General features: G+C 47.3%; 1 protein-coding gene across 1 annotated transcript in view; it reads right to left on the bottom strand.

The window, feature by feature from the left end:
- Positions 1–27,195, bottom strand: part of LOC142945189 (RNA binding protein fox-1 homolog 3-like) — a 190,071-nt gene that overhangs the window by 6,980 nt on the left and 155,896 nt on the right. Inside the window, exons 4-12 of the mRNA XM_076086611.1 lie at positions 25,022–25,165; positions 20,776–20,829; positions 17,824–17,916; positions 17,002–17,062; positions 16,863–16,916; positions 11,574–11,706; positions 9,893–9,932; positions 7,466–7,524; positions 4,291–4,369 (exon numbers count right to left, since the gene is read on the bottom strand). Coding sequence (XP_075942726.1) covers positions 4,291–4,369; positions 7,466–7,524; positions 9,893–9,932; positions 11,574–11,706; positions 16,863–16,916; positions 17,002–17,062; positions 17,824–17,916; positions 20,776–20,829; positions 25,022–25,165 — 717 coding nt within the window. The remainder of the gene's footprint in view (positions 1–4,290; positions 4,370–7,465; positions 7,525–9,892; positions 9,933–11,573; positions 11,707–16,862; positions 16,917–17,001; positions 17,063–17,823; positions 17,917–20,775; positions 20,830–25,021; positions 25,166–27,195) is intronic.

Genomic DNA, 27,195 nt, shown 5'->3' with positions numbered 1-27,195 from the left:
AGTGTGTGTGTGTGTGTGTGTGTGTGTGTGTGTGTGTGTGTGTGTGTGTGTGTGTGTGTGTGTGTGTGTGTGTGTGTGTGTGTGTGTGGGGAGACGATGTGCACCGTGAGTACAGTTTATCTGGTGAATCAGTGAGGATGATGCAACCGTGTCTCCTGCAAAATCAAGTTCATATGCAACTATTCAGCGACTCTGTAATTTAATTCTTTGATGAAGCGATTACCTCATTAATCTGTGAAATGTGTAAAAGAGAAACAAAGAGATTTCAATATACAATATGATAAAATAGGTATATGCACCGATCAAATAACTGGACAAGGTATTTCATTCTTAACTATTCTAGATAGATAAATATTAATCTATAACTCAACCAACTTAATCAAGCACCTCCAGGAGCATCAAGTCAAAGGATTAAAACCAATTCAGAAGATTTTTGACAGAGTTGCTTGTGTTTCATTTATCATTTTAATAATAAATAACAATTCAGTAAATACCTACGATGTCTTTTGTTGCCCGTCTCCTCCACACAGCGAGGCACAGAGCGTATTAATCATATCTGATCGGTGCATCGCTCTAATAAAACAGAGCAGAGCTGGAACCAGCAACGTTTTGGTATTTTCCTTCATGTTAATCTGCACTAATGTGGCAGAACAGTCTCTAATAAATCCTGCTCTGAAATTGTAATGTATCGTGATATTTCATTGGACTGCATTATGTTATTAACAATTCTGCTCCGTCATGTCAATATGTAGGTTCTGTTAACAAAATATTTAAAACGGGTTTCAATATAATGCATTCAAACACAACATCATTTATCGCAAATATAACTACAACATGTAGCAGAGAACTGAGTCGACAACTTCTAACAGAAAGAAAAATAGTTTTACAAACTGCAAAACATTTCGTGCTAACTTTTATAAAATCATCTGTAGTAAAAAGGGAACTTCACCAATTTTAGAAATTGAACTGAGTTGACTAGTAGCGATGAGAACACTTAAAGTCTTCTGTGATTCCTCCAGTAGCCTACAAGATGAATCACTGTCGAGCACGAGAAGCGATGCAAACAGGCTGCTTTAAACGTTGGACGTGTTTCAATGAAACGCAACATGACTTTGTCCCTGAACGCAACCCGGCCGGCGTACAAACCCTGACCGCCGATGTAGAATAGTTGCATATAAACGTGTGGTTGATAGGTTGCAGGAGACAGAGCCGGAGTGTGAGCGTTGTGAGTCCAAGACAAGAAAATCTGACCTCTGAGCTGCTTTACTCGGCATGCTGTCGTACCACAAAGTACAGCTTGTAAGTGCATAACAGTCGGGACACTCCGAGGTTTTAAAGAAAGAAACAAAAAGCAATCGGAGCAGTGCCGTCTTTGAACTAAGAATCACCGAGGCATGTTCGTCAGCGTGTTTAGTTTCTGCACGTCAGGAAAGGAATTAGAATCAGTGATCGGCGTCAACCTGATCCCACCTGGTACGCTTCCTGTTTGTCAGGTATATATGTATATATATGTATATATAATAAAAACTAAGAATGCCCCAGTATATTCTTAGTCAGATGACAGCGGCCTGCATACACACACCTCTGAGCATGCATCATGCGTGCTGCAGTAGGCTCACATTGGTTATGGTGACACAGCACCCATATACAGCAATCAAGATAATGCACATGTGCATAAAACTGTCCAAAAGGAAAAACCAAAAGCACAAAATGAATACAAAACAAGAGCAGACCAATGATGACATCAAATAGAGTTGTTGTAGAAATATCGGCTTGAGAGGGTGTCGGGGGGGGGGGGGGGGGGGCTCAGCGGGGGGACCTGGAAGCTTTTAGTTTGATTTAGCGCTCCACCAAGGACCGGGCGTTTGCTTGTTTTGCGTTTGTTAAAGATAGTTTGTTATTTGTTTGTTGGGGGGGGGGGGGGGGCGGGGTAATGTCTCTGTCTTTTCTCGCTTTCTTTCTTTCTTTTAGTAGGGAGTGAAGCGACTGTACCCTCCTCTGTATAGGCTAGCCTGCAACATCAAAGATGAAAAAGTACCAATCAGTATTCAGGTGACAGCTTCAGTCGCTTTCTCTTTCTCCACAAATTTCCTTCCTTTTTCCCCATTCAAGTTATTCATGTGGGTTTTCATATCGGGAGTCACGGCTTCCATATGGGAACGATCACGAGGGGCGGTGGGTTTGATATGTTTAAGCCAATAATTGGAGTGTGTGTTAGGAACAGGGTCATCGGGAGTTAAGCTGGATTGGTGGACGAGGAGCTTAATTGGGGCAGTTGATAAAATTGAATTTTTAACACAGTAGCAAAGCAATGAAACACTGGGCCTGGGCTCACGTACTTCCTCTCATTAATCACATTAAGAAATGAATACAATGATATTGTGCTTTCTTCCCTTTTCAGGCTGGTACAATATCGAAGATTCAACCAAAGCAGCAGAAGTTGAGAGAGGTTTAATCTCAGCTCCTTTTATCAGTCTAGTGGAGGAGTCTGCTGGGGCGGGACCACCACAGGATATTAGCCCTTAGATTTAGCACCATACTCCAGATATCTAGGGCAGACACACACACAGAAAGCATGCAAGTGGGCCTATGCATGCACACCTGCACGCACGCACGCACGCACGCACGCACGCACACACACACACACACACACACACACACACACACACACACACACACACACACACACACACACACACACACACACACACACACACACACACACACACACACTCATCTTTCAGGGGCTCTGCTGCAATTAAGAATTCAGACAAACTCCAAAGGCTACTGAATGTCTTCAAAGGCTAATTTTGCCTAATTTCGGGGAGCCCTCTTGCTTGTATGAAAACTTTCATCCATACGAGACGCTTCTGCGCGCTGGAAATGAGTAAAGAGAATTTCCAACCTCAACCTCAGAGGAACTAATTATTGTATAGCTTTAAAATGCAAAAAAAGAAAGAAAAAGACTCCTCTCTGCTGGAGAAGCATTAATGAAATATGATTTAAGAATTAGGAACCAAACTGGTCTTTTCTCTTCAGCCCACGAGTTGTATTCAATGCTGGCCTCTGCACAGCCCGTCTCCCAGCAGCTCCGCCATTTGTTCAACACCACACGACCCCCCCCCCCCCCCCCCCCCCCCCCCTCCCGAGTCTGGCTTAGCTCCCTGAGCTCCCAACACACACAACATTAGCTCTGATATTTTTAGGGGCCAAATCCAGTCTGTCACTGAGAGGACGATCAAAGTGTCGGAGAAATGGAAGGAAATTTGGAGGAAAAAAGAAGAAAGAATAAAAAACATTCAAACACATTTTCTTTTTAATTAAGTAAATGAAGAGGAAAAAACAAACAAATGTCTTAATTAATGAAAGCTTTTAGCTAGCAGCTGCACCGGGGATCTGTTCGCCTCTTTTTTTTTTTGATGTTATTGAAAAATCGCATGCATGCCGGAATGGTAAATTTGAGTAATTTCTCGAGCTGAGAGCCCGCCTCCGATCAAGTTTGTGGGCAGGAGGGGAGGGCGAGACAGCTCCCTCCCTCCGTCCCGCTATCTCTCTTTTTTAAAGCCCCACGGCACACTGCTGCATGCGTTTGATGGTCCTCAATCTCGAGCTTTTTGGTCTGTGAGCCCGGTCCCATCCCCTCATCACGGTGAAAGAAAAACAAAGAGAAACTAAAACAAAAAAGACGCTCTTTTATTTATCGTCACTTTTCATCTTTGATGTTACAGTAGCTGCAAAAGCTAGCTAAAAACAGACATTAAAAATTCAACTTCATCCCTTCAAGTTTGGTTTGGCTGAATGGGAAAAATAAAAGTGATCCAACTCACTCTGTAGCGAGCGGAGTGATGTAGAATGAACAGAAAGCGTGGAAATGTTAAGATGCAAAGTTTATGTTAAAGAAAACAACAACAACAACACAGCAGTAATCACTCATTCTCATTTCAGGAGGAACTGGCGTCAAATTAATATTGCATGAGGTGGCATAACATGAGTTTTGTTGCATTAAACGTCTGAGCCAATTTTCCACATGCCGGGGTTTTGTTCCAGTACCGCTCAGCTCCACTAGGGTGCGCCACATAGCATGACAAAGAAAACAACAAATCAATGGATGAATAAATAGATAAATAAAAACCAGCGACCGCTGCAGTCTCTGGTCTTTATTTTGGAGTGTGAGTCTTGTGTGTGTGGGTGTGTGTGTGTGTGTGTGTGTGTGCTACAGCTCGTGTCGTGATGTTTCAGACAGGGTGCAGACAGAAGGCGGCGGCGGCGGTGGCGGTCTCATGGACTTACCATAGTCCCCACACTGTATGTGGCGGCAGGGCCAATCGTGTGGTGGTAGGGGTCTGCTGTTGCATAGACTCTGCCATAGCTGCACAACGGGAGGCACAGAGAACACGGTCATTGATCTATCATTGACGAGGGGGGGGGGGGACATTTATGCATGCTTGTTTTAATACGCAACCCCTCAAGTCAACTTCTTTCAAGTCTCTAACACGATCAATTCTTTCCCTCCTCGGCCTCCTGGGCTTCCGGCATTATACAAGGTGGTTCAAAAAGGGGAGTTCAAAGGTTGGCGAATTATACTTGTCTTCTCATTGTCATCTTGATGAGGTGGATGGAATAGGTAATGAGCAGAGGGAGAGAGGGAAGGATGCAGACGAGGAAACAGAGCTGGAGGGCTCGGTCTTGTTTACCGGCTGCACACTGGGCTCACGCCCCGTCTTTTCATTGTTGCTGGTTTGGAACTAATCCTTCCAATTTCCTTCTGAGACAGGACAAGATGTGTCTGCCTCATTTATTTATTTATTCGACTTCACATATATTCCTCTATTTACTTTCCCTTTTTATTTTCCCCCCCCCCCGCCGCCCCCCCCCCTTCAATGCTCGCTTGCAAATGAAGGTCTGCACGGAGCAGATAAGGCACACCCAGCCAAGGACTGAGGGCACCAACTCAACCAGGAATAAAAAAGGAAAAAAGAAAAAGTGGAGAGAGGAAGGAAACTCTCCTAAAGGAGACAACAAGACATACGGCGGTTCTTCTGTGCACGAGCTACATTGAGTTCTCTAAACACGGCTCGGTTCGTTTGAGTCCGGCAGCAACCCCAAGGTCAGCGAGCAGGACGTGAAATGCCTCGGCTCCTTGGGGAGGAGGCCGGTGCCGTGAGATGGTCAGGGGGGGGGGGGGGGGGGGGGAAAGTCTCCGTGGTCCTCTTATCTTCAGTGAGCACCGAACCCCACAGGCCCTCTAAGGGTAATATATCTACCAAATGACTCTCGCCAGAGTGGCACTGCTGACGACCGGCCGGTCAAACCACCCGGTACAAGGTCAGCGCAGCCTCGGCAAAGCCGATTGGAGGCCGGCAGCGTCTCCGCAACGTGACCGACTCCTCTCGGGGGCCTCGTTGATGCATCACACTCGCTGGCGTGAACTCTGTTGAGTTACTTAAAGGGCTTTGGTAATGCAGCCTGTGAGCACTGTCGGCTTTTCAGATAATAAATGCTTCATATTTTGCAGGCTGGTTTCACACGCCTTCCACAATCCCGGTGACCTTTTTCTTTTTACGATTGTCTGACTGCCTCGCCGTTAAGTCCGATAAGGTATTGCTGAAACGATACCGACAAACCCCTATTGATCCGATGGGCACGACCGCTTATTCAAAAGGAAGCAAACAGACAAAGCAAAAACAAACAACTTGGGGGCGAATTACATTAAATCCCGGGGAAAAGTACAGGCAAGAGAAACAGGAATTAAATCACTCCGAGAGGGAGCGAGGAAAAAAAGAAGAAGAAGAAAAAAGAAGCCGCTGTCCAATTTCTGCTCTCGCCGAGCACGGCTGCTCATAATTCGAGCCGCGGCGAGGCCTGATAAATCTTATATTATCGATATGATCTTCAGGCTCTCAGGCAGGGTGTACGTTATCACAAGTGACATGCTCAATCCTTCCCAGATTAGATTCCCAAACCAGCCCACATCCCCGGCTGACAACGGCTTTCAGGGGCCCGAAATGAATCAGCGACGCCTCCTCAAACGGAGCACACCTGAACCAGAGTGACATCGCTCAGAAGTGATAGAGCTCCTGCCGGTCCATCTCTCCCTCCCTCTCTCTCTGTCTCCCTTCCACAGACCTGAGGCCATTCATAAATACCGCAGTGATATACCCACTCTCCCATCACAAGCAGGGAGCCACGACATATATCACCGCTTTTCTCATCCAGTCCAACAAGGTTAGTCTTTTTTTTTTGTCGGTGTGTGTGTGTGTGTGTGTCTGTTCTTTAGCTCCGAGCTAAAAGAGGAATATGGCGGTTTGCCTAATAGATAAGATAACTGGAGAGGAAGAAGAAAAACTCATGAAACCCCAAATAACCTACACAGAATATTGTAGAATGCTGGCGAAGCAGTTCACATTCATCACAAACCTTCTCCATCTACGATGAGCCCGTAGATGTGTAGCTTTCTCTGTAATTGCTTGAAAGAAAATGATCCACCATTTGCTAGCTCTACATTGTTACACACATCTTTCTCTGCATCCCCGTCTCTTGCTACATCACATTCCCCACACAATTAAACTGCACTCTCAGTCACGTTTAGAGGCAGAGATATTTCCTCTCCGGGTTACGGTCGTAGTTTTTAACAGTTTGAAACATGGGATTCATTTTGTAAATTGAAAAGCAAAACAAAAAAACACTACAAAGTCACTTCCTTAGGTTTTGGCAACACAACTACTTGGTTAGCTTTAGTAAAAATAGCTTCATGGTTTGGCTTAAAAGGACTATGAAAGTGAAAAATGCAACAAAACTACTTGGTTCACACTGAGCATGGACAGCAGCCTCCGGAGTGAAAGTGTTTTTTGAGGCTTCCTCCTCCTCCTCCTCCTCCTCCTCCTCCTCCTGCAGATTCCACAGACTCAAACTAATCCAACATATTTCCCCATCGAAACATAATTCACGACGCAGTCTGGTTGTACGGGAACGTCTTCCGGAGACAGTGCTGCTCTGTGATGTTTACTGCATTCCAGCACTTATTTCTGTGATGAAGTGTGTTTGGCGGTGGACTCCGTTTCCTACAATCTATTTCTACTCCGGTCAGTAATTTCCTCTCTTTGACAGGATCAACTTGTTGCTTTGAATGGAAGTTCCCGTTAACAACTTGTGGAACACGCTGCGGACGTGTTTACTCAAAACTGTTTTATTTATTTAGCATTACGCTCCGTTTCTTCTGCCGACTGCTGACAATCTCTGCGATGGATTGCAAAATAAAAGCTTATGGAAGGTACCACGACATGAATAAAAAATGCCCGTACATTAATCACATATTTCAGGGTGGACTTTGCCTTTAAGACCACCGCGGTGACACATTGATTTCTGATACCATATGATTAATAACGTCTTGGTCTGCGACACTTTAAACACTCAGTAGTCCTTGTGCAACATAATGAGGGAGAAACTGGACGACAGGGGCGCTCACCTGTCACTGTAAGCAGCGGGGGTGGTGGGCTGGGCAAATCTGTATGCTGCATAGCCGCCCTGTAAAAAAAAAAAAACCCACAGTGTTAATCAATGATTAAGCTCAGAAAGGTTAGATCTCAGAGACACACGGAAACAACAACACGGACATATAGAGCTTTAAATGGCCTTAATAGGTAAATGTCACTGCACAGCGTTTTGATCATCTGCCCACGCTCCCCACCTGCAGGGTCCCATCCAGACACCAGAGGGTGCTGTTTGATGTATGGTGGCAACGGGGGGATGAATGATGCTCCGAGAGGCAGCTTATTTTCGGGGGGTTGCGAGCCCATTATCACACTACAGGCTCATCCGAACGTGAGGCCACGTTGAGCCAACTCCAAATTCAGCCCCTTCTTTGTTTTTAGATTGAGGAGCCTCTGCTGCTACATTATTGAAGAGAGCCTTTTCTTTTCCCTTTACACGACCCCCCCTGGCTCGCAAATGAAGTAAGAAGGCAGAAGACGGCCGGACCGTTGGCGAGTCAGAACCGCCGTATTCATTTGCCAGAGTGGGGAAGGAATTAAAGACCTCATTGTGGAGTGCCGCTATTACTCTCTTTGAAAAATGAAGCTGTTCTCACACTGTTTTTCTATTAGTGCCAGTGGAGTGTGTGCCCGTCTGCGTCCATACCGTGGATAGGTGGCTTTTAATAATGCATGTTTTCATTCATTTTTAAACTCAAGGGGGGGGGGGGGGGGTGTGTCCGACGGAGGAGAGTGATGCAGAGAGGCAACGGCTGCACGTGAAATCAGGTCAGGGGCCACAGCTATTGAGAATCTCGCTTCCCCCCCCACCTCCAATTCCCGCATCAAGGTTTCTTCGGCGCGGAGGCAGGAAGTCACAGCACTTGAGGCGGATGACTTCCTGTGGGACAGCCGTGCCTCGGGACCGCACTGATTACAGCAACAGCCCGAACAAACACAGGCCGATAAATCACTCTCCCACGTTGTCAAATCCTGCACACGACGGTGCGGCACATTTGTTATTTTGTCGTGCCGAGTGTGTGCTTGTGCATTCATGTGTGTGTGTGTGTGTGTGCGCTCGTTTCCAGGTGGAGATGCACGCATGCGTATGTACCAGCACATGCAATGTATGTAGAATATATGTATATGTGAATGCATCCAGTTTCCTGTTTTTCTGCCAATGTACGAGCAGGAACATCTATTTAAAAAAAGAAGATTCGACGCTTCAGCCGGCTGGTTTTGACAGCGAGGCGGCGTCCACTGAAGGATTGTTGAGGACACTGAGGGCTGAGGGACGGCTTCCTCTCGGTCACTCGAGACCTTCACGCACACTCAGCCGGTCTGAAGCAGTGCAGCGGCCGGTGCCATGACTAATGGCGGTAAAGCACTAGGGGGGGTGGCGGCTATGACGGGTTGAGTGATGGAGCGACCTGGCCAGGCCTCGGTCAAGGGACATCGGGGGCGCAGGACTTAGCTGGAGGTGGCTGAACGTGTGTGAACAATATCTCTCAGAGCACTGCCCGGGTCTCGTCTACGGCGGTGGATGTCGCTACAATAAAAAAAAAACAGTGAAATACTGTCCTATCATGCGGGCTGGTGTGTAAGTCATACATCACCGGGTTTCGGCGTTTTCGCTCCCAGACACTGGTCGTTGGGGTGAAAGTGAGAGGCAACTGTCACTGCTGCTGCTGCTGTCATCTCGCTATCTCAGCAGACAGGAGAAAAAAAATCAGCAGAATCAAAGGGACAAATTACATCCCCCCCTACCACCACCGCCGCAAATGTTTGGACTTATGTCAAAGTGGGGCAGCGTGGTAATTTCAGCATTATCTCCACGGCGTCCATGCTTTTCTCTGTCATGGGCGACGTGCGGCAGGGCCAACTCCTGATATGACCCTGCCTGCACGGACAGCTCCAGAGGGACGGCTAATCCCTTTATCTGCTGCCGCTCCTCTTATCTCCCACATGGCGATGGCTGGGAGGAACCGGCTCCGCTCGGGCCTGCACAAACCCCCCCAGGGGGGGGGGTATCCCCGGCCAAACCCTCTGAGTGTACACAGACACAAAAAACAGGAGAGAGGAGGAAGGAGGTGGCGAGAAGCGGAGGAGGCGCAGCAGAAGACAAATCTAAAGTAAGAAATGACCTAACTTGACACGGGACATTGAGCCCGGGTCTGCCTCTCTGCCAAAGTCTGAGATCACAGGAAGAGAGAACAGAGAGAGGAGGGAGGAGCTGAGGGGGTTTTAAATTTTGTTGTTGGGTTTCTTGGCACAGCAGACAGAGGCCTAATTGACGGCGGCTTGGCAGCGAGGGCTGAGAGAACGCCGGGGGCTGAGGAGATCACGTTTTTGTCTCCGGGGCTGGGCTCTGCTTTACTTCTGTTTCATCTAAGCAGGCGAGAGGAAAAGCCAACTGTACTCACGTAGATCTCTGCACCGTAGAAGCCATCTTGGTACACCACCCTGTGAAAGAGGAGAACAGCAAAGCGGTTAGGTGTATTTGGTGTACGTGCCGCCCCGTACTGAATCTCAGCCCTTTGACACTCTTCCCATTTCGCCCATTTGAGGGTCCGCCGGGGTCAGCTCTTAGCAGCTTCAGTGTACTGCACCACAAATAATGAATGACACATTAAAGCGAAAAGTGCAACCATTTCACATCCCCGTGCAATTTTCTGCTCTGGTAAAAATATTGTTTGTCTTTCCAGTTGCTACCAGTGTGTCAGGAGGGCTGGAGGTGGAGGGGGAGAGGAGGGGGGAGGACAAAAGAAGGCAGCGATGGAGCTCCATCACATGACTCCGCTATATAAATCAACCAGCTGCCATCGGTAGCAAAGGGCCCCGGAGTGGAAGGGAGGGGGGGGGGGGGGCGTGGGATTTCCAGTCCCGGCTTCAGCAGCGAGTCTCTCTGCAGTAAGACGAATCCCGATCTAATCACAGATAGACAGCTATACCGGGCCCTCGGTCGGCCTCCGTCAGACCTCTCCCACGGCCGCACAGACCACTGCTGATAAGAGGCGAGCGCGAGGCAGGGCTGCACAAAGCCGGGAGATCAGCATGGACCCTGGTCACAGTCCAGTGAGATCTGCCCAGTAATACGCTTTCTCAGCTCTCTACAGCTCTCCCTGTGGCTTTGTTAGTTCCTCCTTTGTCAATAGACAATGTACAAATATATAGGAGTTAGAGCATGTACACGCCTCGATACCAACAATGATTCAGCTCCCCAGAGGCAGAACAGCACAGTGAATGCACTGATGACTGGTATTATCATCTTAAACAAACTGCGTTGATGTGTTGACTATAAATGTTCTAATATTATATAAAACTAGGACAAAATAATAAACAGTATTGTGACACTGTTCTTTAGGCACAATCACATCAATCTCTCTGAAATTAGGACTAGCACACCTACATTTAGACAAATACAGTATGTATGTACAACAGACACATAACTGGCCCTCGGCTAAGTCCCGCCCTTCAAACACAGACCGGCCAATCAAAGCGGTCCGACTGCGATCCGGCTCTGCTCTGTAGACTCTCACGCTATCGTTTCTTTAGATTTAGATAAACGATTCTGAAACTGTGGAGCTAACATTAGCAGAGTACCTTAGCACATCCCTAACTAGCGTTAGCAGAACTATTCTACGCTAGCATCTGAAGGTATACTGAATGTATACACATGCTGCTTTTTAATGATGTAACAGTGAATAAAGACCTACCTGGCTTCACAGGAAGTGTTGTTCCTTAATTTCATTGTCGTCAGTCTGGATCTCCAGCTGATGTGTTGGTTCACTTTTACACTGAGATCTGTAGCTTTAGCTTCTCTCTTTATCTTTTCATCCTTTAAACACATATTATAAACCCTTCTGTCTGCTTCTCTCGGAAATTGCTTTTATGTGTTTCCAAAAATTAGATAACATATATTCAGCGAGTGCGGTTAGTAGCTCTGTGCAGGGGGCGGGGCTTAACGAAGGGTCAATTGGAGCATGAAAGTCTTGTATACAGTCACACACACACACACTCACTCATACTACAGCATGGACACAGTTAAAGTCAGGCTGTGTCTGATGTGCTCACTGTTGTTCAGGTTGGAGATTCAATACTCACGCTCCGTAAGCTGGGATGGGTGGTGGTGGAGGAGCCGTGCGGAACGTGTTGTACACAGCCCGCCCCCGACCTCGCAAGTGGGCACCCCTATAGGCCACCGTAGCGCCTGTGGCAGGGTAGGGGAACCCTGTTACTAAGGAAAGAAAACACACAAGAGAAGAAAAAAAAAAAAAAGATGACTTTCAGAGAACATCCTCGACTTGGCATTGCTTACCTTATGACAGAATGCATTAGAGAGAGACGTGTGGCACTGCTTTACCTATGACAGAATGCATTATGGGGAAGACACGGAAACAATAGATTTAATCTTTTCTAGGTGCGCCTCATCGAGCACTCTCCCCTTTCCCAGCTCGCTGCTTTGTGCCGTACTCAGCAAGGATCCACATTTGCTGTACGCATCCTTTCCTGACGCCTGGCGAGGGGCAGCCTTGAAGCACAGGCAGGTAATGGATGCAATACCACTAGTTTCGCACCACGGCTTTCGCATAGTTTAGACACAATGGGCTAGCAGCGAGGAGAACAGTGGGGGGGGTAGAGGGCGTTTCTAGGTGTTGGCTACAGTCAAGCGGGAGGTGAACGTTGTTGAACAACCTGACTAGATGTTCCGAACTTCCCCCCCAGGGGAAAATGGAGCAGATGGGCTGGACGGCCAAGGCCCAAAACCTCAGCGTGACCCCCATCTCCAAACCCATCTGGGACCATCTTTAGCCAATCACACAGCTACATGTGTAGCTGACGACATGAGAAAGGGGAGGGTTGCGGGTGAAAGGCTTCAGGGCGGGTGTAGCAAGGGCTAGGTGTGATGGTGCGGGGAAAACGTCCGCAGTCACAGATTAGAGGACGGCCGATGTGATCCTCAGCACTCTACTTAACCTTCAATCAGTCCAGTGGCTGTCTGATTACGAGCTGTGGAGGTGCATACAAACACACAGATCTCCAGACATGATTAAGTTGGCCTCCTCTTTTTGCAGCAATCGAAAGGCCTTCACGCCCCCCACCCCTCACCCTCTCTCCCTCCCCCCCAACAGTCTAGTCCATCACAACACAGTCATCCCTATTATCCGTCATCCCCGGCAACGCCCCCTCATCACCCTCCCCTCACCTTATTATTCTTTATTTATTTCAGATGACATGTTTCAGCCGGGGGGGTTAATAATATGTATCCGATGTGTTTTACATGAACCCGCTGCCACCAAGGAGACAGCAGGCAGCCCCTCGCAATGCCAGATAAACTAGACCGCAATGAAAAATCCCTGGTAGCTCGTATATAATCGGTGGCGTGTATGTGTTTGCCTGGGGACTGACGGCGCGGCGTCACCGTGCCACGTGCAGCATTAACCCCGCGGGTGGACGAGGCCAGCGAACACCCTAATGAACGACGCTCACCCGGAGCCCCCACTGCCTCAATAACGCTGACAGGGAGACAGATTAGTGGTGCTTTTAAAAACACGGAGAGACAGGTTTAATGTCTTCCGCCATTAACATCACGCTCCATTAGCGGGGTCCGCACACATATTCAAACTCTGCGCCTCATTTGGCCAGGTAACGCCCACGTAGCCCCCCCCCTCTCCAAACACCCACCAACAAGGTGCATGGCACTTTGTTTGCTGCCAACGTACCAATGGACTGCCTGGACTCGCAGGGTGCCCCCTTTCCCCCAAGTGATTTATAATGCTGACCTTGACATTTAAATTAGTCTCTTTTTTTGGAGCAGTGGACATCTGAGCGCAGTTGCTAAAGGGCAAAAACAATCCTCTTTGATAGTTTCCGAGGTGTGTTTCCCCCCCACCCCCTCCTCTTAACAAATCGGTGCTATTTCTAGGCCCCAGAGAGTCCAATTGCCTCTTTCTTTCCCTTTTGGAAATTTGTATGCAATATGCATGCAGTGATGTATGTGAATGTAAACTTATAATGAGTTGGCGATAGGCTACACTGCTTCAATAATAACCCATAAATCAAAGGCACTGTCACACCTTGGTAAGCCCGTGAAAAGCAACAACAGCTACGGTGTATGAGAGCACAAACCTGGTCTAGCCACCAAAGTCAAACACCTTCCCCAGGAGGGGTGAGGGGGGGGGGGGGGGCTGGAGAAAATATGAGTTATGCGCTGGAGGGCGGCAGGGTCACGCCGCACCTCATATGTCATATGTGTCAACTTGAGAGAAGCTCAATACCTACAGAGCCAGTTGGACCTGAGGTAATCCAGCTCTGTGCCAATGATGGGGTCATAACCGGCTCCCATAAAGAAAGATCTGATTTTCCACAAGGTTGATCTCTCTAATACTTCCTGCTCAAATACATCGGGCAATGAGCACTTAATCCACGCACTGGGGACCGAAAACAGCTTAATCTAATCAAGAGTCTGGAGCTTAATTATCCCCCTAACGTACACTCCAACAATGAAAGGATCTGTCTACATATATTAAGATGGCAATTAGCCTTTCTTTGCTGTCATTTATACAGCTGCTAGCTTTTCACGAGTGCTCAAGAAAACTCCACCTTAGCAGCAGAAAGTGTGAACCAGCGAATGAGAAGCTACTCATCTCCCGTCTCCTTAGGAATTAGCTGCGGAGGAGAGTCGCTCTCTGTTAGCCTGAGGGGTCTGGCCACATGAGGGGGTTTCTAAGTGGCAGCTGTCCATGGTGCTGAAGACATCCAACACCAGGAAAAATCCACAAAAGTTTGCCAATTATTGTAAAATGAGCTTAAGAGTGGAAAGAAAAATGTATCGCGTGCAGATCGGCCTCTTTCTTTGATTTTTAACAAAAAATGTTCCATGTTTTGATTTGTAATATTCACATCAGCAACTGCTTTGTTATCATATACCAAGAAAAAGAAAAGAAAATCAATGCCAATTTAAAAATGATCCTACAGATCCACATCTGTGCTCGTAAACATGCAAAGATAAGTCTGTTCCATATGTAGATATACAACAAACTAATATATGCATATCTAAAACTATATACAAGCACAAATTAAAACGTATGCGCACCGTTGCTGTACACACTCACATTTGTATTTAGCCACACACCCACTCGCTATGTACATAATTATAAACTGTATAAACAGACACGTATACAAGTGCCATTAAGGGAATAAATTGGATCAGGACAGAGCCAGTGAGATGGCCGTTATATATGGATAGACCTATATCTATATACAGCATATATATATATATATATATATATATATATATATACATATATATATATATATACACAAGGCCAGAGTCTGGGGTTTGCTCTACAAAAAGTTTTCATGTAAACCAGATCAGCGCGGAGTAAAAGAGGACAAAGGTGAGCACAGATACTGGATGCCTACCAGCTGCCACACGCCATGATTTGTGCCACTGCCATGTTTTATTGCCAATCCCTCCATTTGACTTGGAGCCCGATCACCTTGCTCCTCTCCCCCCCCCCCCCCTGTTGCAAGCTTCTAGGTGTAGAACATGGACTCTGGGTTTCCCCCGCCTGCATGTACCCCACCAGCTACCCCCCCTCTCCCTCCTCCATCAGTAGGAGGAGCCAATCTACCCTGGAAGAGGTTAAGAGCGGGGAGCCGGCATGAGGCTCTCATCCGTCATTCTCCTGAATGGGTTTTGAGGACAATAAACCTGTAGCGCCAGGACGAATGGAGACGAAGTGTGCTGTCACCGAGCCAGGATTTATGGCTCCCAATTTCACTGATCTCCCGCACAGAAATGAGGACTGATAAACAGTGATTAATCGCCTTTATATCCCATTTTACTCCCACCAAAAGTATATTAACTGTAGCTATGATGATTTTGGAATCCGTCCTGATTCCCACAAACCTGACTCTTGTGGAATTTGTTTCTTAGGGAGGGTGGAACATCGTCCTCATTTTTTTTTTTTTTCCCAAAGCTAAATCGTCCTTTTTGCTGCTCATTAGGGTGGTTTTGTTTCAAAAATGTATCTCTTATTTATGTTTCTCATCTTCCCAGCTGGCAAGCATATGTTGTCGTTTAGGCTTGGCAAACTCCAGTGCCATGTCAAGACGACTTGAAAAATTAGCAGCCAATAAATCACCCAACCCCTCCTGCTTCCCCTGCCTGGAGTGGTGGACCACACTCCCTCTGATTTATGAGATGATTTGGGAAGTGTGTGTGCGTGAGTCTGTGTGAGTGTAAAATGGAGAAAGTGCGGCTGAGAGAGGGGCCATGTATTAGCGTCTGTGTTCTACATGGGTTATCTATTTCTGTATGCTGGAATGCTTTGGTCTGAGTGTGGAAACACAGGGCCGGGGATAGTGCTGTGTGTGCATATAGGTCAGTGAAGTGATTGTTTGTCTAAGTTAAGACTCACTTAATGTCCACGATTTTAATTAAGTGAAAACTCCACCTGACCGTGGCATGATGTACATGTTTGAACACGTGCATGCACCTTCAGAGGGGTGTGTGTATGTTCATGTGTGTGTGTAATTACCAGGGGGAAGATGTCGAAACCAAGAGAGGGCTGTGGGGGGAGGTTGGGTGGGAGGCATGGGGGGTGGAGTGAGGGGTTGGGGGATGAAATAAAAATGATAGATGACTGCTTTCTGTCATGGACAGTTATTTAGAGGTTCGCCGTAAAGCTGTCCGGGGAATGAACAGATTTTAGTCTAATGAGCAGAAAGGAAAGCCGTTAAAGTGGCGCGATGTGCTCAGCACTTCTTCCAAATGAAATAGTACCATTTCCCCCTCATTAAAATGCAAAGGGTTCATATAACATACAGCAATAAAGCTGGCATGTCGAGGCAGAGAGAGAGAGAGAGAGAGATAGGGAAAACCCCACTGAGCTCATCTCATTCCTCCATTACGAAGACCAGAAGGAATAGAGGCCTTCGACAGGGTAGTGCCAACAATATCGCTCACTCAATCTCCCTTATTCGGTTAGCTCTGTAAAAGTCAATCTGGCGCACTTGGCAAATCCATCCACAGCAGCAGCCTCCACAATCTGATAACAGTTGCAGGGGCGCTTGCTCTTGAAATCATTTTTTTTTTTTTTCTCAAAGCTTTACAGTTGCACACGCCGCAAACAATGGCTCAGGCTCCCTCAGCCACTCAGAGGGGCTTGGATCATCCACTGCTTATCTGGGCCGCTCTCAGATTCACTTTGATTTGAGGGGAATTTCATGTTCAGTAGGTTCAGGATGAGCCCGATTGTAGAAATTCAGGGGTCAGATTGGGATTGGCTGCGGCTGATAGCGGCCTCAGGTACGGTGCAGTGCATGTGGAGGAAAGGAAAAAAAATACACTCAAAATTTAAACTGCAGAAGCTGGAGGTCTCTTACCGGCATAGAGTTCAGGACCATAGACAGCTCCCACCACTGGATTCAGCTTCCAGCCTGGACAACAAGAAGAAAAGTCAACTCACAACGAGAACCACATGTTATCATTTGAAGGATGTCGTGATGCTGTCGGGACACTTACCATTCGTGTAAGGGTTGGCCACTTTTTTGTTTGTCATCACTCGTGCTGTTGCATTATTCACCTGTTCAAAGCGACAAAAAACACGCAGCGTGTTATTCCCCGACTCACTATGTCACTGTCCAGACATCCAGGACGGGCCAGAAGCAGGCAGCAAACCCACACAAACGCATAACAGGACAGGTAAATAAATAAATGATTATGTAAATGCATGTAGCACTTTGGTGTGATTGAGTTCACCCTTTCATGAATTTATTCATCATTTCATTTTTCTTACAGATTAAATTACTGGAAATAAGGGGGGGGGGCATGCACCAATTACCTACAGGTATGAATAGAAATAATAATAACATCCTCCAAATACAGTAATTGGTCGGATAAACAAAAGGATTCCAAAAGAACAACAGACAGCGCTTTGATTGTCATCTATTGAACTGATGAGAGCGGGGGGGGGGGGGGGGGGGCTCATCGTAAACAGGAGCAGAATGAGAGCAGGCAACACTAAACACTGGTGACAGCGGAATGCAGGTCGTCTCAGATTTGACAGCAAACCCAGAGGATGATGGCATGCATTCATTCTGCATCGTCGGGTCATGATGGACAACTGGCGTGTCCGGGTCGACATGTATGGATCCCGCACTCTACTGAGAAGGAGTTATACGCACCATTATGCATGCATGCATCCAGGCACACACACATTCAGGGATGCAGACATTCACACACACACAGAGCAGCCACATGCTAATGCCTGGGTTTTAAAGGTAAGTTTAGGAGGCAGCAGGCAGGAAGTAGAATAAGATGGGAAAAGGGGAAAAATGAAAGCACCTCTATTTTGCGTCCCTCTACGATTGTACCGTTTAGTTTCTCCCGTGCACGATCAGCATCTGTGCTTGTTTCAAAAGTTACAAACCCAAAGCCCTGAGAGCGCCACGTTAGCCGCCGGTAGAGAAGAAGGAGAAGGGAATGACACACACACACACACACACACACACACACACACACACACACACACACACATTCATACACAGAGAGGGAAAAGAAAGGGGAAAGGAGGAGAGAAGGGAAAGAGAGGTGAGAAGACAGGAGTAGGTGAGCAGCAGCGGCGGCAGAGTCGAGTTGTAAGCAGCCAGATTAATTAGAGGCAGTTAGTGAGGCGTCAGGAAACAGCAAACAGAGAGATCCGAGGAGGAGAGGATAACGGTGACATGACCTCGCGCAACAACACCAACAAACCTGCCTGCTTTACCCAATTAAACAGCACAGCACCGGTGCCATGGGTGAATGTCAGGAAGCCGCGGATGCAAAACAGCGCGTTAGCTGCCATAATAGTCACATAATTATCTACGCAACTTCAGCAGCGCGGACGCTCAAACAGCCCCCGGCTTCCTTTTGAAGACGTGGCCGACGGGAGGAGGTGACTCCTCCGGGGGAGAGACTTGATCTCTGGCTGTGTCTAATTCACTGCTCTAATAAGTAGGACAGCTTTCTTTTTGGAGGCAAAATGACGTCGTCTCATTGATGCAGAAGAGTGAATGGTGTTCGCCACAAAAATACCAAACGTCTGTGATGAAGAAGAGCGTGATTATTGACTTTAAAAACCCCGACCAAAATATACCCAACCTCTCATTTCCACCCCCCTCCCCCAACTCTCTGACTCCCTCGCTCCCCTGGGGGGGGGGGGGGGGTTGTCACTTCCTTGAGTTATGTGGACTGGGATGCTGGACCTGAGCCCTGTAGAGGAAGCATTAAGATATGCTGGCCAAACAAGTCCCATTCCTTTGGTTTCTATATCTACTTATAGAGGTATACGGGCAGGGGGGAGGGAGCATGGCCGGCGCTGCCTGATAATTGCTTGAGGATGTAATACATGTGAGAGATCTCGTACGCATACACAGGATCTCCGGGGCTGCTATTCCAGCATAAATAACACGGGACCTGTCCTCGGAGGAAAAGAGATAAAGAAATAAATTCAAAAAAGGAATTGAGGGCAAAATTAATCCTTTGGACGTTCACCCGACTGTGGTTACCCCCCTCTATCTTTATTATTTTACTTTTTTTATCATGCACAAATAATTAGCTTACAAGAGGAGAGAGTGGAGCCACCATTTTTCAAAGGAGACAAACATATTGAATGCAAATTGCCAAAGCTTCATAGAAAATAGATTGTTTATTAATGGCCTGGTAGGTTCATTATATAGCACACAGGGTGCGGGAGAGGGAGAGAGAGAGGCATCATGGGTAATGGCTTTGTAGGGCACAAACAATAAATGCTTGTTACGGCGGAGGAGGCAGGTTTATCCGGTGCTCAATCTTGTCTGGCAGAGGGGGGGGGGGGGCTGAGAGCGGCGGCGTCGCCCGGTTCCAGGGCTCCCTGCATGCCTTTATACGAGCCCAAACTACTCCCAGGTATGAATGGGAATCAATAGTATTCATGCCTCAACACCCAGCCAGGGACCCTGTCTGCTTTATGAATGGGAAGCTGTGGAGCTTAGTACACTCTATTAAATGAACAGCTGGATGAGTAGCACTCGGGCTGTTCACGCCACCGCGGGCTTCACCTGTCCATGGTAGGTGGTTAGGAGACTGATACTGCGGTAACGCTGCAGCGAGGTGGATATTTTTCTGCTGGCTTGTTGGAGTTGAGACTTAGCTTTGGAATACATGCATTCACGATCACAGCCGTGAGACGCTGTTAAATAGACTGTAAGAGGTAGAATCTAGATGTTCTGTAGAACTGAAACCTTAAAGAAGACGGCTGTCTGTGTATGTTTGTATTTTCTTCTGTCAACGAATCCCATGAAAAGACCAAAAGTATTGTCTGTGCAGTCAAAGCCGGTTACATGGTATTCCTCCATTGTTGGCCCAGAAACTATTAATACATACATACACATCAATGCGTCGTCACAAACCCACTGTAGTTTATTTTGACAAACACTATCCTGCTGCCAAAAACACCCACCGGACCCCCGAATGTGGACTGATCCGCCGCCGAAAATAGTCCCCAACAACGGCACTATTTAGTCCTGTTGAAATAACTACAGTTTCCTTTTTTTTTTTTTTATAAATCAGTGACCCAATTTTAAAGACTGACACCTACAACAGCAACAATGGAGCTCATGCTGAGGGGCCACAGTGGGGAGGTCGCAAAGTGCCAAGAGACGCGCTAACACATTGTCGCTTTTGCTCTTTTCATGGGCTCGTCCTTTAACTGGCTCCTTTAAAATCACAGATGAAATCAGCTCGCATGTGTAAAAGCTTCCTGACGGAGAACACAGGATGTCATGTTTTTTAACCAAAGTTTGAAACGCGAGGTGGAATTAGGATTAGCCTTCACATTTCCTTTAGCTAAACTACATTAATTTGCAAAAACAGCCCCAGAGAACATTGTTCTTATCCTGAACTATAGTGAAAACTAAAATGAGAAAAGCTGAATAATGTAGGACCAACACCCAGGCTTCACACAGCCGCTCCCTAAACAAGCAGTTTCAATTCCATAAGCTTCAGGACCTGCAGCCTGCTGGTGGATTAAGTGAATTGTGAAACAGCTCAATAATGAATTGATTGACAGGGCTAATGATTCACAACTTGGGTTAGAGCTGCAACAACAAAAACAACGGCGGGAGGGAGGAGGAGAAAGAGAGGCATGGTGGATGCAGCTCTCCAGGACCAGGCTTAGGGACCACTACTCTCAGCCAATGTACACACTACACTAATGCCATCATTAGGAAACAGAAGAAGTACATGGTAATGAAGCAGCTGGTGTTCTAGTTCACTTACCTTGGATCCTCGCTCATTAAAGATAATCTCCACATCTAAAATCTTTCCAAATTGCTGCAGAGAGAAAAGAGAAAGAGAAGAGAAGAGAAGAGAAGAGAAGAGAAGAGAAGGGCAGAGAGACGGAGTCAGAAAGCCTCACTGGCTGTGAATTCATGAGGACGACTGGAGAAAGAGAAACCATTAAGGCAATATGGAAATGTTACTTTTGTGAGGAAATGGTGGTCAATTTGCATTTGTTAGCTTTGGCAAACAGTTCTGCAGTTGGCTGGCAAACGCTTTAAAACAAAGACAAGTCGTAGCTGCTGCTTTAATGCGTATCTGTATCTCTGTCGATGCTTCATGAAATGAGATCACAGAGTCTGTAGAAACACGGATCTTTGATTGCGTCTCTGATGTTTGCTGGCTTGTTTTAACACAAACAGTAACAAAAAAAAGGTCATAATATGAGGTGGTCTTGAGACGTGGGACCCCCCTCTACACGATCACCTGGGGAAAACTCACTTCCTCGAGTCCCCCCCGACTCTGTGGAGAGTTGGGCGGATGGGTGGTGTATATACCTTTCTATCCTCTTCTTTATTCTCTCCTCCTCTCTTTGTTTGTGTGCTCTCGCAGTCAACAGGACCTAAGGGCCGGTTCCCCGGGGCTTAACACGCTCCAGCCTTTTTTTTCGATTTAAAAGGCCTGCCTTCGGATCATTAGAAAACAGAGGAATGAAAGTAAACTGTAAGTTCCTCTAATGAGTGGAGTGAGAGCGACTTTTAATTGCTGTCTACAATGGCCGTATTATTTCATTAAAAGTAATTACCCTGTCAAGCGGTCCGCGTCGCCTTCATTTCGACGCAACGGGGAAGGAATGGGCCTTCCATGTGGTCGACGCTCAATGGGAATGGATGGATCGTTTGACTGAGCCACTAATAGGGGTTAGGAGGAGCTGGCTGTTATCTGGCTGAAGTGAGTGGAGTGGGGCTTGAGGAGGTGAGGGTTTATGGGTTAGCTAAAAAAGCACATGCCCCCCCCCCCCTCCTACTTGAAAGGGTTACGCGGTGGCCTAACCACAGCCGAGTTAAAAGGGAAACAAAGCTTGGTAATTTAAAAGCTCGTCTGTCTCAGCACAGTGTGTCCTCTCCCCTGTATATACGCTCTGAAAGGATTCCATAGATCCCTTTAACACACATCTGCCTCATATGGCGCTCAGCTCCATTGATTCGAATGGGAAAGCGTTGGCTCGATCGCACACGCAGTCATTTATATCCCAGCGTGATGCACCACTTTTTTTTTTTTTTTCGCCCGAGATGACAATGCTTCCCCCACGCGATGTGCAGATGCTAATTGTTTTAACCGAGCGTAATGGGCTCGTGGCGTCGATTAATTAGTTTCAGAGGAAGTCGTCTTGGTGGATTTCCACATGGCGCTGGGGACTGCTCGCTGCTCACCAGTGATCGCATGCACTCCTGTCCCCGCCTACCCACTCACACACACACGCACACGCACACACACACACACACACGCACACACACACACACACACACACGCACACACACACACACACACACACACACAGAAACAGCTGCATCAGCAGCACCGATAAACAATAGCTTCAATGGGAGGAGTCTCCAGAGGGAGGACGGGGGGACTGACGTCATCTAAGAGGCTGCAGCTATAGACGACTAAAACAATTCAAAATCAATACGAAAGACACAAGATAAACATTTTAAAGTACCGGCCGTTGCATATTTGATCCTATATTTTGATTTCTACATTACATTTTAAGAGATTTGAATGTGTTTTTCTCTACCATTCCAGGCATCCCTTCGTTTCTACTTCCACATGGCTCCCATTACATTATTGTTATTAAATAAAACCCTGTGCACTTCAGATACATTACAGAGGAATATAAAACGTATGCAGAAATGATCCAGAAAGGGAATGGATGCCTGGAAACCATACGTTTTGTACGCCTGATTTGCTGTAAAGGAGACAAAACACAGCGGTGCGGCCCTTTTGATTCAGCGCAGCCTTGTGTGAAACTACAAATACGCCCTAAGCCTCCTCGTGCGGAAGCAACAAATAACACCGAGGCCACTGTGGCCCCCACCTTTGATTTGCTTGAACGTCTTTAAGCTCTAAGAAACCTATAATTACGCTCCGGCAGCCCTGTGTGTTCAAACAGTAGTGCCAGTGTGGAGCATGCTCAGGCACAGCAGTCAGCGTGACAGCAGGATACGAGGAGGGGGGCAGGGTGGGGGAAGTGGGGCGGAGGTCCTGATTGCTCCGGGGGAATGCTGTGAGAGCCCTTACATGCACTGAGCGAAGCACTGCTGAAGAACCCGGTCGCACAAACGAGGGCACCCTCGAGCAGCGCAGCATGGGCGCCGCACAGAGCTCGCCCGCTCGCTCGCTCGTGCTTGGAGTGTTTTCATTTCCGCTGCACTCGCGAGCTCTCAGAGATCACAGTTTCTAATTACTGATTAAGGTCCGCTGTGGTCGTCCTAATGAGCCCTTCATTCAGCGCCTCGTTAAAAAGGCTCACAGGTTTCTCCGCACCCCTTTAACCCTGGGGGGGGGCATCTCAGGCCTTCCCCTCCTTGTTTTAGGGTGCCGGCACCAAAAGAGTTAGGGTGCAGCAAACACCACCACTCTCCTTCTCCCCCCCCCCCTCCCCGCTGCATGTCTGTGGGTTTCACTCATGCGCAGCGGTAATGGCGTATTGAGCCGGTGGCGCTCCAGAAGCCATTAGAGCTGGATGAGATGAGGCTTTTGCACACGCCGCTCACACAAAGGCCCATTGTGGGGGCCGTGTCAGAGGGTGGCGCGGACCAGCTATCTCCTTGCCAAGTTCTACCCGAGACAATCAATCCCAGCAATCCTCAACTATGCCAACCACCAGGAGGGGGAGGGGGGGGGGGGGGGTTAGGGGGGCAACACGTGGGGTGATTGAGGGGGACTGGGTGGGCCGCGATCAATTTTGTATCGTATATCTGCATGCGTCGGGCCAGGCACACAAAGCCTCCGAGCTAATTACTGAGGCGATTTGGATTCAACGCGACCTGCACCAGAGACGGGAACAATAACGCCCACAATGAGAGAGAGAGAGAGAGAGAGAGAGAGAGAGAGAGAGCGAGAGAGAGAGAGAGAGAGAGAGAGAGAGCAGCCATGTTGTCTGCAATTTATAAAAGCCCCAGCCAGGGCTCTTCAGTAATTAATATCATCAGCTGGATGTTGTCTTCATAACGACGAGAATTAACGCCTCCGGGTTCTAATGGTCCAATTAGCGCGTAACATTTAAAGTACATTTTTGGCAATCGTCTCCGTTCAGATCCATTATGGTTATTGAATTGGGGATGTATGGTTCAATTCTTATTGAGGCTTTTGTGAGACACAAGGGTGAGCTGTTGAACTATTCATTGCCTCATTAATTGGGCAAGAGACAGGGAGAGAGACAGGGAGAGAGAGAGGGAGGATCTCTGTCGAGGGCTTCTGGTACGCTGATATGTAATCTGATTGCGTTTGTCTGCAGCTGACGGCATCTGTATGCGTATCTTTGAAACAGGAAATTATTCAGTCATGATTCCAGCAAGCTTTTGGAGAAGGAAGCCAGTGAAGTTTTTTTTCCCCCGGTCACAGTTTTTGTCATCATTTCCAAATGTTAATAACTTTGCTCTCACCAAGTTAATTGCTGACATCTGGGGACACAGCAACGTTGCTCAAGCTCATCACGTTGATCAAACTGGTTTTAGATCAACCGGTTTGCCAACGGAGAGAGAGGACGAAGATGAACGGTGGAATGATTGGCGTGCTGGGCTCCATCTCTCACCTGACTTCATTCTGGTGTCAGAGTCGCTGTGAGGTTTCTTCCTCTCACACATCAGCACCTGATTGTGACCGATTGGGCTGTTTGTCTTTACTTTTTCCCCAACTTGTAAAAATTCAGAAAATGTAGTAACTTGATGAGAGAATGGCCTCGCTCACTAAACACGCGGCCTGTGGGATTTGAGCCCAGCTGCTTGTTCTCCCTGAAGCTTGAATATTTCATTTCTTCCGGCGTAAGCGAAGCCGCTCTTTGTTTCAGGCGAGGCGGCGTGCCTCGAATACAAAAACCCGCTTTGTTGTTCCGTCGTCGCCGTGCTCCCAGATCACAGGACTTAACTTAACAGGTACACTGTGACATTAAGCAACAGGGGAAAAAAGGCCCCGAACCTACAAAAATAAGTTGTAATAAATTGGATTGTTCCTCCGTGGCACTCACCCCAAACATTTGCCTTAGGTCGGGGTCCCGGAAGCGGAAGGGAATGTTGGAGACGTGTAACCTTTTGGGCTGCTGCTTCTCTGAAGAGTCTGAGTGCTGGAGCTGGAGCTGCTGAGAGCCCTCTGTTTGCGTCACATCATCTGTCTGCCAGAGGGAAACAAACAGAAAAGACACAAGCTGCTCATTAGCTGCTACAGTATACTGTACCTCCCGGTCCTGAAGTACGAGAAGGAAGAAGAAGAAGGGGGGTTGAAATAGGAGGGGGAGGGGGGGGTGCAGGGGGGCTAACTAACTTACTCAGCGTCTGCCATTTTTCAATCCGGGCGAGAAAGCCGAAGCGATAAACAGCCGATGACTTATAGTGTCAAACCTGAGGTTGTGCATTACAAATCCACTTATTAATCTCTTGCACTTAGCTCTCGAGCAACAGCGAAGATTGAAGGGAGCTGACAAGAAGGCGTGGATATAGATCCCACAGAGCCCTGACACGTCTAGACTAAAGACACATTATTGGTGACGTTTGCACACAGCCGTCAGAGTGCACAGGGACCACAGCCCTCAGCGTTGTTGTTTTCCATCATTATGCGAATGCTATGCTGACATTTCTATATAAATGACGCGTCGGATGTCAATGACAAATTCTGCTTGTTTCTCCCCGTGACACCCATGATGGATTCCACTGAGGTGCTGCCGGCTTTGTCTGTTTAGATGGACCTTGTTTCTGAGGCAGGTTTTATTTTGTTCCTGATTTATTTTCTGTGAACAAAACCTCATTGGTCCACAGAATAGTCCTCTCTTCTATATGCACGGTTGTGGGATAAGTCTATCCTCACAAATCCTCATATTTGGTAAAATAGGTAAATGTCTTTTAAAACACATTTAACTTCTGCACAAATTGTTCATGAAACTGTTTTCTAACCGTGGTTAAGGTTAATTCAATGATTATTTGCCCTTTCTTTCAGCGTTAAATCACAAGGTCAGTATCATTCTCATGTATGAATATTAAGTGTGGTGCTATAGAGCCAGGAGGCTATTAGCCTAGCTTAGCATAAAGACTGGAAGCAGGTAATCTGGCTCCGTCCGGCACCGCTAACGCTCGCTCATTCACGCATATATCTCGTAGTTTAATCTGGACACAAACACAGATATAAAAGCCATATTTTATTTTACCAAACAACACCCGGGTGAGGTGACAGTCACAGTGAGGTTGCCAAGTTTGGTCGTGCCTGAAACCTACACTAAAGACGGGTAAATTACAGACTGTATCTGGCAACCCACTGTAAAGCTGGAAACACCTGCACAGATGTACAGATAATACACACAAGATACGTCCTGTTAATTAGTGAGCTTTCTATTTGAACGCTGTTGGCTGTTGGCTGTTGGTAAGAGACGGGAAGGTAACTGGAAGGAAGTAGCGTCAAAGCCCGACAAAGGAAACAATCACGTACTACTCCCATCTTTACTTCTGAGAGAGGACAGTAGTCTCTTGCATGACCACAAGAGGCCCCTCATCAGGAAAACATGAAGGTTGTTTTTAGCATGTTTTGAACAAAGTGCCGTGTTCTTCCTGGTGGGAAAAGTCTCCATTCAGCGGATGATTCAAATCAATACAAAATAAACCCCGGTGACTCGTAGAGCAACTGAGTAAAGGAGAGCAGAGAGGAAGGGGAGGGTGAGAAATGAGAGAGTGGAAGTGGCAGATATTGAGCACAAAAGCTGTTTGAATGTGATATGTAAACTGCGAGGTCTCCCGGGAAGTGCTCTCTCCGAGCACGGCAAACACACACCGTACACCCGGCTGGGAAGTCACACAGGCAGAAACAATCTCGTACGGAGACGCAGACGTGAAAAGGGAGAAGGTTGTTGCCGGAGTACGAGCGGTTCAAATGACACACAGCGATAACCCTCGCCCCGCCCCGAGGCTGTCGCACGGCCGCGGGCCGCTCTTAGTGATACATTTCCCACCATTTAGGAAATGGGGAAGGGATTTATTCATTATAATTCATCATCACAGTATTATCATTATCATCATGATCGTAATGATGATCGCCTTTATTATTCTCATTATCATAATCACAATCTCCACTGTAATGGCCGTCATTTATTCGGTTTTTATGGCCCATTCGGAGACGGTGACATACATTGTTAACGGTGACAGTTGTTTGATTCAAGGT

This window comes from Anarhichas minor, unplaced genomic scaffold (genome assembly GCF_050575085.1).
Source record: "Anarhichas minor isolate MPS153535 unplaced genomic scaffold, ASM5057508v1 ptg000007l, whole genome shotgun sequence".
NCBI classification, from domain to species: domain Eukaryota; kingdom Metazoa; phylum Chordata; class Actinopteri; order Perciformes; family Anarhichadidae; genus Anarhichas; species Anarhichas minor.
The sequence above is the reverse complement of the archived record's forward strand: the minus strand, read 5'-3'. Positions and strand labels throughout refer to the sequence as shown.